This window comes from Amblyomma maculatum, chromosome 5, assembly GCF_055883805.1.
Source record: "Amblyomma maculatum isolate TAMU_Amacu chromosome 5, ASM5588380v1, whole genome shotgun sequence".
NCBI lineage: Eukaryota > Metazoa > Arthropoda > Arachnida > Ixodida > Ixodidae > Amblyomma > Amblyomma maculatum.
In genome coordinates, this window is record NC_139348.1 from 109,043,366 (window position 1) to 109,056,384 (window position 13,019).

General features: G+C 46.4%; 1 protein-coding gene across 1 annotated transcript; it reads right to left on the minus strand.

The window, feature by feature from the left end:
- Positions 1-1,704: 1,704 nt before the first annotated feature.
- Positions 1,705-12,404, minus strand: LOC146189204 (uncharacterized). The gene is made up of 4 exons (XM_084605204.1): positions 12,196-12,404; positions 5,563-5,803; positions 1,810-1,999; positions 1,705-1,709 (listed from the first exon to the last, which is right to left on the minus strand). Exons 1-4 carry the CDS (start codon positions 12,402-12,404, stop codon positions 1,705-1,707), a joined length of 645 nt encoding a protein of 214 aa, XP_084461330.1.
- Between the last annotated feature and the right edge of the window lie 615 nt (positions 12,405-13,019).

Genomic DNA, 13,019 nt, shown 5'->3' on the forward strand with positions numbered 1-13,019 from the left:
CTTTTCTACAAGAGTTACAATCGACTATATGTACACAACATATATGTCCTTCCGGCTCAGTAATTTATATTACAGTTTGCATTTTTTTTCATGTTCGACTGCACTCAACATTAGAAAAATGATTTGCATTCTACGTGAAACAAACAAAAAAAAAACAGCGGAAACGACGCGTTCATAAGAGTACAGGGGCGGCGCTGGAAACACAAAATAAAATTTCATGGAAAAAAAAAATTCAGTGGTGTTTCCAGCGTCATCTGGTGTACTTGTTTTCATTATGAACATGTCGTTTCGGCTGTTTTTTTTTTTTTTTTTCACGTACCAGGCATCAACTGGATCAACAAGCTACGCCTTTTCAAATTCGTATCGTATTCGGTTTTGTTGTCTTTACTGTCTGCGAGGGGTGAGGTTGATAAGTTATGTTACATACTTGTCTGCATCAGCAATAAACATCAACCTTTAGGCGTCAAGCATTTATTTTTACAGCAGCCTGACTGTTCAGTACCCAATCAGAAAATGTAGTTCAGGCACAGTCAAAATAATGCAGCTTTTTCAATCAAACCCTTTATGGTCGCTTTATTTTTGCAATGAATGATTGTTTAAAGTCGATTACGCTTAATTTCGGATTTAAAATTTTCAGAAAACAGCATCTATAGTTTATGATGACCTCAAATTAGTCATTTGTGTAGGTTCTCAAGCATAGTTTAATAATCAGTAGATATCGCCTTGAATAAAATAAAGCAGATGGATCGCAGTCGAGCAACCGCGGCATATGTCCATGATGCAAGCGAACTCGACATGCGAGAAAGTTCACGGACTTCCAGCGAATGGGCGCCCATGAGGAAAACGAGACGAGTGAAAACCTTAATTAATCATGTATGCTATCAACAACTAGAGAAGTCAGTTTTCGAGGGAGCCGAGAAAAAAAAAAACGCTGTCGCAACGTTCGTATACTGAAGTTCACGCATCATTAGTATATACCAGCGTCTGCCTGTAAACAGATGTAATTGCTCCTTGTAAGCAATATACGGCCAAAGAACTCGCATTTTCACTTCGAATGATTAGCAAGAGACCGACATCAGTTTCTGAGAGCTCAAAAAAGAGAAACAGCCCGCGCAAAGAAAGCAAATCCAACCGCAGGGCGCGAGCGGCTGACACGCGGCTGTCAACAAAACCACGGATAAAAAAAACGCCATGTATAAAACAATAAGATGATTTCTTCAACCCGCACAGGGCAGCAGAACATGCTGGCGAAGGGCTCTGTTAAATATTAACAGGTTTTCCAATCCCACAGCCGCACAACCTCGGCCATTTGAGGCCGTAAAATTAAGTCGTATAATTACGTATTCGACAATTCGATGTGTAAAATGGCTACTGAGAGTGAAATTCCACGCAGTGCGATACTGATGATAAAGACAATTCAACTCAAAGCCCTCTGAAGCGCCGAAATCAAGAACGGCGCCGTTACGCATTCTAGCGCGGCGGATCCCGTGTGCTTCAATATGGCGGCGTCGGCGAGTTTGTATCCACCCTGGACGGCGGCGCTGACATTGAGGCACCCTAGATGTCGGCACATAGACCTACCGCGTCGGGACCAATCAGCTTGTGTGCTCCGTCCACGGGCGGTAGAGGGTCACGGTGGCGGATTGCGGATCACGGTAAGCTAAATCTCTCCATTACCTCCTCTTGCTGGCGTTACTCCTGACGTCACGCTAAAATGAAACGAATCGTTACAAAAAAGCCCATGCAAAAGTCCCGTCCGATGTTGGGGTGGACACGAGTGCAAACATATTTTCTCGCGTTCCAACGCACCTGGACCAGACATCCTCTTGTCACCGCTGGCGCGCAGGTTCTCGAGGAAGGCCGCGTCTGCGTCCAGCCAGTGGCGGCGCTTGCTTGCGTGCTGCTCCTCGAGTTCGTTGACCTCGGCTTCAGAGTCACGCAGCTTCTTTTCCAGAATGATACGATGGTCACGACGCTTACACCACACCTTCTCCCAGTCCTGCGAGGGTCATGCTGAGCGTCAATTCGTGCGAGGCTTGCTTGTGCGACAGTGTACTACGGAGTTAAGAGGGGCAAGTTTATTTCCAACGCAAGCTTTCGCTCTTCGCACAAAGCATGAAAGAGATCGATAGAGAGAAACTGTATTAGCAGCATAACACTCAGTCTCCAGTGATGTGTAACCAAGACCTGCTAGTCCTCCAGGCGGTAGGGGCGAAACGAACATATCCGCGTCGATAACGGCACAGGGAAAAGGGTGGTCTGAAGGACTAGAATAAGGGAAATGAGCTTTGTTTTGCCATTAAACTGGGCACCGGTACATGTGAGTGAAGGTCGGCCTCACCTACCCTCGTAGGTAAGGTACAGGTTGGCGAAGTACCTACTACAGCAGGCGAGGTGGGAACAGTTCATGGAAGGTGAGGGTCCGTAGCCCCAGGGATCATGGCTAATCTAACCGCCGTCAGGGATCAGAAAAAGTCGTTATACGGACTCATCTAACAGGTTTGGGGGGTTATGGCGCAAATAGGATGAAAGGTTGGCCGGGCGGTCTGTAAACGTGTGTTCCGCTTTGGCGAGTGTTCTATAGGGCATTTTGGAATCAATGGAGGTACAGTATACAGCGCTATCACTATATGAAAGACTTTGGCGGCTTCACGACGCTTCCAACGCAAGGACATGAGCAGATCTTGGATAGCATATGGAATCCATTGTGTCATTGTGCCTTGTTGCCTTCTCGTTTATCGTAGCCTGTTTTTCGTCAAAAATGGCGAGGTTGTGTCTGGCTGAAGCATCGCCATGGCCTCCAAAAGTTTCTAGCACTGTTCGCTCCACGCGGAACATGGGGATATATTACGCCTCACGAAAGAACAGCCGTATTACTGCAGTTACTGCTGTGTCGCGACCTTCTTCAATGCTAGCCACGCCATCTCAGGTGGCATGATCAAATGCACGATAACGCTAGTAGGACAGTTAAGAAACGTGCATTGTAAAACGCTGACTTTGTTAACATGAGATCCGGAGATGCGAACATGAAGCTTCACACGTAATGGCGGTGAAGAGCACAGAGAGCTCATGTCTTTTGATTCGACATCGATATGAATACAATGAAGGCGAAACTGTCTGGCACGGATGGATGGCGACGGATGTTCATTCATCCGTGGTGATAGTCATCACCATGCTCAACCTTTTTTTTTTATCTTCAACGTTAACGACTTCACTTTTAGATACGGTTTATAGTTAAATATCCTCGCTTAATTTCGATTTAGCTTCCATAAGTCCCCTCCCTGCTATTTATCCACCAATCTTCCAAACGTACCTTGCTAAGCTCTACCGCCGATTCATTTACGCTTCCTTTGTTGCCTCTAAACAACTAGGGCCTCGGCTAGAGTGACTGTGTCCGCATCGACATTTGGATGGACACTGCCACACTCCAGTATAAGATATTCAATCGTTTCTGGGCATCTACCGCACATAGCACACGTTTCATCATCTTGATTAAACTTCCTTCTGAGCATCGGGTTCTAAGACGGCCTGATCTAGCTTCAAAGACTTGAGTTGTCACAGAAGGTTTCCTTCTTCCTCCTATGGTTTCCAATTTCCATATATATCTCGGGTCGGCTTCTTTTCCATTGAGTTATTCCAGTTTTTAGCCTCTGTGTTCTTTACCTGTCATTTAATGTTCTTTATTTCTCTGCCCTGCCTTCCTAAATACTTACTGGTTAGTTTTCTGGTCCTTTTCTGCCACTGTGTGTCAATGCCCTTTCGGTATAAGCATTTAAATACTTTAGCTGCTCACCTGTTGTCATCCATTTTCCTGAGGCGTTCTTCGTGCAATATATTGATCTGAGCCTTTCATGCCTCTAAAGACACCCAGCGCATGTATCCCTGCACTGCTTCGTTTGTGGTTTTGTCGTCGGCTCCAAGTGCTAACCTTCCCACAGATCTCTGATTTATTTCTAACCTTGACTAGACTTCTGTCCTTATAAGCACAAAACCGCGTTCTCGAAGGTAAGCCCTGGTACCATTGTTCCTTTCCAAATACCTTTAAGTACTTCATACCTTGTGTACCCCCTAACACCCTGTGCTTCATTATCGCGCCATCCCTTCGTGCCTTCACCCTCGTGGCCTGCTCGTATTTTTCCATGTATACCGGTGCTTTGTTTATCCATAACCCGAGATATTTATATCCTGTCAGTCTTGGTATCGCACTGCAAGTAGCGCCATATGGCGCCCTTATCTGCACATGCGTACTGACGGCGCACGGTACCGCTAGACGGTAGCGGTAGGCGGTAGCGCTATGCTAAATATCTCTATTAAAGCGTATACCGCTGTGCAAAGTGCCTGTGCACTCCGCTTCCACCGCGCGTGCGCTAGGCGTGCATACACAACAGTCGAGCGTGCGATCCGACGAAGATGAGCGATTGATCGAATCCCAACCTGGCCTATATATACACGATATTGACCGCAGTGCTGTTGTCTGCACCTGAAGCGATGTCACGTGCACAAAACGGCACAGTAGACAAAACCAAATTAAGTACTGTCCACCAAGCTATAAGGCAAAGCCTTTCCCCGGTGAAATGTTATAGACGGCGATTCCCATACGGGAACTATCGGAACATGCGGAGTCTATGTATAGGCTTTCTGGGCAAGAGTATATATGGAAAAGTACTTACCTTCTTCCATACAGCAGCGGCCATAATATCAGACAGCGCGCTTCTGATGTTAGTAATTTTCCCTTGTCGAGAAGATATACCCTAGCTACATGAATCCATACGTGAGCGCACCGCAGGGTGTGCTGACGCAGTACGTTTACGGTACTTGCAAATGTTCACCTGGTTATACACGTGACAAACGCTCTGCGTTAAAGCTATTCCCTATCATCATTGTCGCGACTGCACGTCATACGACCACGCATTAATGCAAACTACACGCGAATATTATATGAATACCGTACGGAAAATATATTTTTTGTGCATCTTCACAATGCCGTCATTATAGACTCCATTTTCTTGACGGATAAGAGGGCGCAGACGGAACGAGGACACAGAGAAGAATAAAAGACAATCATCATGATTGTCTTGTATCATCATCAGACATCATGAACAGCTTTCAACTAGCTCAACTTTTAATTCTGCTGAACTCCATTTTCTCTCAAATTCCACGTGCATATCGTTACGCATATTATTATATGCTGGTCAACGGCTTCGCGTCTGGCTCGATAGTTCAGCCCATTATAAAGTTAGAGCGCAAAAAAAAAAAACAAAAACAAACAACAACAGATACAGAGCAACGACAAGCGCTTGTGTTGTGTGTCGTTAGTCTGTCTCTATGGTTGTTCTATTACGCTCTAACTATATAATGTACAATATGCACCAACTCGTCCAGGAAGAAGTTGTAATGAAGTTCAGCCCAACGTCTTTATCCTTTTCTTCCGTTCCTCTTTTCAATCTCGTCTTTAGGATTGCTGCAGTATATACATAACGGGTCGGGAAGAACGTTGGAAACAGCTATAGGGCCTTGGCACAAAACTTATTTCTACAATCACAACACCTGACTCGGGTATACCTTTGGCTCGGGGCGACAGACGACGTTCGCGTCCATGAGTGAGAACATGAGAACGGCGTTGCGCCAGTGACGCTTGGAAGCCAAGATGGCCTCCAGCGACCGGTCGGTTCCATGTGGTTCGTCCAACACGTCGGAGGCCTGCACCAGCACGGCCGGTCCGGGACCCGTGCTGTACGGATCCGACGTGTTCACTCGTTGATCTCCCTGCAGCCGGCGGCCGAGGTCCAGCAAGCTGAGCGCGCTGCCGAAAGCAATGTAGAACGTGAACCGCGAATGAGCGAGGTGACAAGAAAAAAAAAACAATTTTGAAAAAGGCAAGCCAGCCACACCAGTGATGAAGTCCTCAAATTCGCTTTTTCTATCTTTTGGCGACTTCCGGCGTTTGAAGTATAAATGGTCTCCCGTCAGTGCGAGGTGTGTCTGACAAATTTCAGGTATAGGATTCCTCCCCTTAGCTTTTATCTTCGCAGATCTGGCTGTTCTTTCTCAGCCATGCCCAGTCGGAAAAAGCTACAGAAAATTTTCTGATGTTACAACAGAATTTCTGTGCGGTTTTTGACGGGAAACCTGTTGCGACAACAGAACATTCTGTCGTAACATCAGAATTTCCTGTAGTTACAACAGAAATGTGCTACAGAACTACAGACAACAGAAATATACTACAGAAAAGCTACAGAACTACAGAAAAATCTGATGGTTACGACAGAACTACAGGATATTTTGTCGTATTTTTGACACAATTCTGTAGTTTTTTTCGACTGGGTGTGTTCATACTGCAATGAACATGAGACGTTGGATCATTTTTTTTCCTGTCCCGTCACCGTTTCGCTTCCCCCTGAAAAGAAAACTCTTCCTTCAAATTGCTTGTAAAGTTTATCTACAACCCTGACTGTTCCAAATTTGCTTTCATTTTTGTCGCTATTCAGCTGGGCTTTCAGCAGCGGAACGGTTCGCTACGTGGTACACAAATCTGCTAACACCCTCCCTGCTACTTGTGCCGATTACGCCGTATGACCCCTTCATTTCCTGATTAAGTCGAAATTAATCTTTTTTTTTTCTGATCTGTGGGGCCTTTTTTTCAATCGTAGCGCATATTTATATGTATCAGTGTACGTATTTAATCTCATATCAAACAGCATAATACCCATTTTTGCTGGATTTACGTCTGGCCAATCCCTCAATCGTGGGTATGTGCCATTATCTAAGGGCACGACAACAAGAACACCACCAGTGAAGGGACGAAGGCAAGGGGAGAGAAAGAAACGACAAGTTAACTGTAAGGCAAGAGAGCATCGTAACACATCATTACGAACTTACTGACGGGAATGGTATAACTTCGCGACGCGTGTATAGCACAGTCTTTTCTTTAGTGTTTGCCTATATCGATCGGACCTAGTATAGTTAAGGCTGCCATAACCGAACCAACTGTGTGTATTTTACGCAATTAGTGGCAGAATGCAGCAAGCTTTACGCGAGAAGAGCATTGGTGTTCCGAAAGGTACGCTGAGGAAAAAGGTGCAGTTGGCTTGGCCTGTATCGATAGAACACCTGCTCTTAATCACACATCACACCACTCTTACGGAAAACAAAGCTCTTATAAGGTAGAAAAGAGCGAAGAAGGAAATGCAAGTATCGCTGCCACAACACGTTCTTCTTGCAAGTGCTACAAGCGCCATGACGTGCAAGGGATCCCGGAGGCTGCCTAACCTGCACTACGGTTACATGACTCAAAAGTAAGCTATGCTTCGAAATAATAAGTACTACAAGCGCCATGACGTGCAAGGGATCCCGGAGGCTGCCTAACGTGCACTACGGTTACATGACTCAAAAGTAAGCTATGCTTCGAAATAATAAGTACTACAAGCGCCATGACGTGCAAGGGATGCCCGAGGCTGCCTAACGTGCACTACGGTTACATGTCTCAAAAGTAAGCTCTGCTTCGAAATAATCAGTACTACAAGCGCCATGACGTGCAAGGAATCCCAGAGGCTGCCTAACGTGCACTACGGTTACATGTCTCAAAATTAAGCTATGCTTCGAAATAATAAGTACTACAAGCGCCATGACGTGCAAGGAATCCCGGAGGCTGCCTAACGTGCACTGCGGTTACATGTCTCAAAAGTAAGCTATGCTTCGAAATAATAAGTACTACAAGCGCCATGATGTGCAAGGGATCCCGGAGGCTGCCTAACGTGCACTACGGTTACATGACTCAAAAGTAAGCTGTGCTTCGAAATAAGTAGTACAAGCGCCATGACGTGCAAGGGATCCCGGAGGCTGCCTAACGTGCACTACGGTTACATTACTCAAAAGTAAGCTATGCTTCGAAATAAGTACTACAAGCGCCATGACGTGCAAGGGATAGCGGAGGCTGCCTAACGTGCACTACGGTTACATGACTCAAAAGTAAGCTGTGCTTCGAAATAAGTAGTACAAGCGCCATGACGGGCAAGGGATCCCGGAGGCTGCCTAACGTGTACTACGGTTACATGACTCAAAAGTAAGCTATGCTTCGAAATAATAAGTACTACAAGCGCCATGACATACAAGGGATCCCGGAGGCTGCCTAAAGTGCACTATGGTTACATGACTCAAAAGTAAGCTATGCTTTGAAATAAAAAGTACTACAAGCGCCATGACGTGCAAGGGATCCCGGAGGCTGCCTAACGTGCACTACGGTTACATGACTCAAAAGTAAGCTGTGCTTCGAAATAAGTAGTACAAGCGCCATGACGTGCAAGGGATCCCAGAGGCTGCCTAACGTGAACTAGGGTTACATGTCTCAAAAGTAAGCTCTGCTTCGAAATAATAAGCACTACAAACGCCATGACGTGCAAGGGATCCCGGAGGCTGCCTAACGTGCACTACGGTTACATGACTCAAAAGTAAGCTATGCTTCGAAATAATAAGTACTACAAGCGCCATGACGTACAAGGGATCCCAGAGGCTGCCTAACGTGCACTACGGTTACATGTCTCAAAATTAAGCTATGCTTCGAAATAATAAGTACTACAAGCGCCATGACGTGCAAGGAATCCCGGAGGCTGCCTAACGTGCACTGCGGTTACATGTCTCAAAAGTAAGCTATGCTTCGAAATAATAAGTACTACAAGCGCCATGACGTGCAAGGGATCCCGGAGGATGCCTAACGTGCACTACGGTTACATGACTCAAAAGTAAGCTGTGCTTCGAAATAAGTAGTACAAGCGCCATGACGTGCAAGGGATCCCGGAGGCTGCCTAACGTGCACTACGGTTACATTACTCAAAAGTAAGCTATGCTTCGAAATAATAAGTACTACAAGCGCCATGACGTGCAAGGGATCGCGGAGGCTGCCTAACGTGCACTACGGTTACATGACTCAAAAGTAAGCAGTGCTTCGAAATAAGTAGTACAAGCGCCATGACGTGCAAGGGATCCCGGAGGCTGCCTAACGTGCACTACGGTTACATGACTCAAAAGTAAGCTATGCTTCGAAATAATAAGTACAACAAGCGCCATGACGTGCAAGGGATCCCGGAGGCTGCCTAAAGTGCACTATGGTTACATGACTCAAAAGTAAGCTATGCTTTGAAATAAAAAGTACTACAAGCGCCATGACGTGCAAGGGATCCCGGAGGCTTCCTAACGTGCACTACGGTTACATGACTCAAAAGTAAGCTATGCTTCGAAATAAGTAGTACAAGCGCCATGACGTGCAAGGGATCCCGGAGGCTGCCTAACGTGCACTACGGTTACATGACTCAAAAGTAAGCAATGATTCGAAATAATAAGTACTACAAGCGCCATGACGTGCAAGGGATCCTGGAGGCTGCCTAACGTGCACTAGGGTTACATGTCTCAAAAGTAAACTCTGCTTCGAAATAATAAGTACTACAAGCGCCATGACATGCAAAGGATCCCGGAGGCTGCCTAACGTGCACTACGGTTACATGACTCAAAAGTAAGCTATACTTCGAAATACTAAGTACTACAAGCGCCATGACGTGCAAGCGATCCCGGAGGCTGCCTAACATGCACTACGGTTACATGTCTCAAAAGTAAGCTCTGCTTCGAAATAAGTACTACAAGCGCTATGACGTGCAAGGGATCCCGGAGGCTTCCTAACGTGCACTACGGTTACATGTCTCAAAAGTAAGCTCTGCTTCAAAACAGCGTGTGCACTTTCATCGCACAAAGAGGACGGCAAAAACAGAGCTTCAGTTGCTTTGGCGTTCCAGTGCAAAGAAAAACCATGCATTTGGAGGCACGTGGTCACTTTCGAAATGTTTCGGTTTCGGCTCTTCGAAAATCGCAGCTATGGAATGTTTATGGCCACGTGATTACGTTTGTGCCGCGTCTCAGCTTACAAGTGCGGAGGGGCAGCCAAAGTTCACGTTCTCCTATGAAGAAATTCGTACCTCGGCAAGCGCCACCGCAAAATCTTGCATGAAATTTATACCGTTTGGGTATGTTGGTAAGATAAACCTGCACAAAATTGGATAGCTGCCGTAGAAGGTGAATCTGCATTAATTCGAAATGCTTTCTAGGGCTCATGGACTGCAGAAATGCATGCCTGAAATGTCCGCAGGAAATGTATCGTACGGACCGATAGGTAAGAAAACAAAAGTTGTCCGCGCAGGGAACCGAACCACTATCCCTCCGATCCCCTGCCGAGCGCGCCAACCACTACGCCACGCCGGTGTTTATTTTTTTTTCTCAACAAGAAATATATGTACAAAATAAACATAATTTGCGTAGCGGTAGAACAGAGTAGCAACATGTAATATAACATACTTGCCTGTACCAATAGCAGCACAAGAAGAGTAAATTCGACCGAAAAAGACAATAATTCACGATTGTGCATACAGATACGTATGTGAAGTTAATATAAAGATAGAGATGTAGCTATGGGGAAGCGAGGGTCAGTGTTTAGGGAAGGGATGATGGGTTTGGTCCTGTAGGCAGCGGGAAAATGTCTTGTGAGGAATAGAGTGTAACTCTCCTTGTTCAGCGTGGGGACAATACTAGCGACGACAACGACGATGCAGTCAGTGATAATTATAATGATGGTAGAGCGGTGACAATAACGGTGCATTTGGTTGACAATAATGGTAATATTGATACTAATGATGGTGACAGTAGGGATGACAATGACGATGCAGTTAGTGAAAACAGTCGTGTAAAGCGGCTTTCGCATTGACCCAAGCGAACAATTAAGAGAAATCCACCTAATTTGGGTGCCAGTGCACGCGGCAAACGGAGGCAATGAGGCAGCCCACTTGCACGCTCGAGTAGAAGCCGGCCTAACCTGGATCCTTTCGCAGAGCCACTCACCTTACACCACGATTACACCACATTAGAAGAAAATTCCTACCCTGCACTGCTCACTATTCAGAGAGCAACAAGTGATGAGGAGAAAACTTATTCGCTAATCCATACATTTTTCAAAATTTCTTAACTCAGAAATTAATTAGCCCTACCTTTCGCTTCTGGGCTGAAATCGCATCATTAAACCCTATAATTGGGGATTATTGAGCCCATCTACCTGCCAGGGAGCTCATGCCTGATCCCTAGCTCTTGGAAGGTAATAAAGACCAGTGACGGCCCGTACATTCAGTCCCGAGCCGTGGTATGCGCCTGTCTCCAGGGATCTTCTATGGTATCGGAGGCATGTGCTGATCGATCCACCTTTTCAACCCCTGCCTTTCCTCTCGCTAATTCCTTCCTTAGTTTTCGCCATTTCAGCTCTCAAGACCTAGCACAGTCCTGTAATTTTTACTGAACAGCCGCGATTGCTTAGACAGAAAATGAAGCTGGAAAGAGTTATAATATTTGAAATGACGCAGACACTTAAGAGGAAAATTTAAAAAATTAGAGAATCTCTCAGATGTCTTTTAAGAGGAGAATGGCTAAAGCTTACCCTTCCTCTCTTACCATTTGCCTCTCATCGCGTGCCTCTTATCGGCGTTCACTGCAGTGCTAGATATAATTATAATTGGTTTACATGAAAGGAAAGGCGCAGTATCACTGCGGAGCACTGACTTTCGAGTAAGAAACCTAACACCAACGGAAGCGCCGAACAAACGGTACTTCGTTTGGCTCATATCTCGCCGACAAATCAGAATCCGGCCAGATAACCTCCTGCAGTCATATGGTCGTGATTTCTCGCTCCGGAAACACCGACGGTGGATTTTGTGTAAAACAGGGCTCAACGATTTCGCGTCAAATTTTCTCGGGGGAGAAGAGGGAGAGAGCGAGAGAAAAAGTGGGGTGTGGTGAACCGGAAATAGCGGTCGCCAATCAGAGATGAACAATGGGGAAACCAGAGAGGGGAGGGGGGGGGGTTACGACACTGTGATGATTGCATTGGATCGGGCAAACGGCGAGTGGTATACGGCGCGTGAAACGGTGAACTGACGGACTATGCAGCATGTCACCCCTTCGTGCGGTTTTGAACACGTCAACGGTGACCGCATCCGTCGTTACACTAATGCTAATGCGCGTATTCTTCTGCCGCATGATTCGCAATGGCCACACTAGAATTTGTTTCACAGCTGCGCCTTGCTGCCATACATGTTCCACTCTCCGAGTCATCGAGTAACACGCAGACATAAAATGAACAGCCATGCAGTCATGAAAAAAATATGTTACCAGTCATAGTCCCGGTCCTCCCTGGCAAGGGGTGGTATCACGATGGGCCAGCAGTAACGTCCCCATACGTTCGTGGTCGGCTGGGAGTCTCCGCCAGAAGGCGCCGCGGCCGACGTTGGGGCAGGGCGCCATCTGCCACTGGAGGCGGCAGCTGCCCTTTTGTAACGCCATGACTCTTCCTTTGCACGCGCACCATTCTCGCGGGGCATCCTGGATGGATTAGGAAATACAAAGATGCTCTATCTGAAAATTGCAAGCCCGTCTTCTAAAAGCAGAAAATATAAGAGGATTTGAGTATGGTGTCTACCACTACGAAGCAATGTTTCCACACGTTTTCAGAAAGCGAGCAACCGCTTTCGTACTAATCACTGCGGTTGCTTAAATTATTCAGTTTTACACGGGTCATATAAATAAGTAAGCTAATGTTATGAGAAACAAATTAAACTGAGTTGATTACACTTATTGATTACAAGCAAAGGTTAGTATGACAACAGCGATCTTGCCTCGACCGTATCCGACACACCGTCTGCTCTCTTTTGCTCAGGTGCCGCGCGCGGGCGCGTGTACTCCTCACACTCTCTCTTCATCGCTCTCTGCTCTTGCAGACGGCTCGGATTGCAGACTGCCTCGCTTTCAGCGTTACCTTTGCCTGGCTTGCAGGCCGGCCGTTCCGCAGGGAGTCTTCGTTTGTCGAGAGCTGGCGTTCACATTCGGCCTTCCTGTTCCACCGACCGTCCCTGTCGGAATCGTCCTCGCATTGAGATTTTTCTGAGCTTGTCTCCATGAATCTCCGGTCCCAAACTTTCAGCTTGTCAACCGGTGCA

Bases quoted from the DNA above. Each gene is read 5' to 3' on its own strand.
- LOC146189204 (XM_084605204.1), bottom strand. From the start codon at position 12,404: ATGCCCCGCGAGAATGGTGCGCGTGCAAAGGAAGAGTCATGGCGTTAC. The intron at 5,804-12,195 runs GTAACATATTTT...TGCTTTCGGCAG, and splicing joins GAGGACCGGGACTATGACTG to CGCGCTCAGCTTGCTGGACC. The intron at 2,000-5,562 runs GTATACCCGAGT...TGACCCTCGCAG, and splicing joins TCTGTCGCCCCGAGCCAAAG to GACTGGGAGAAGGTGTGGTG.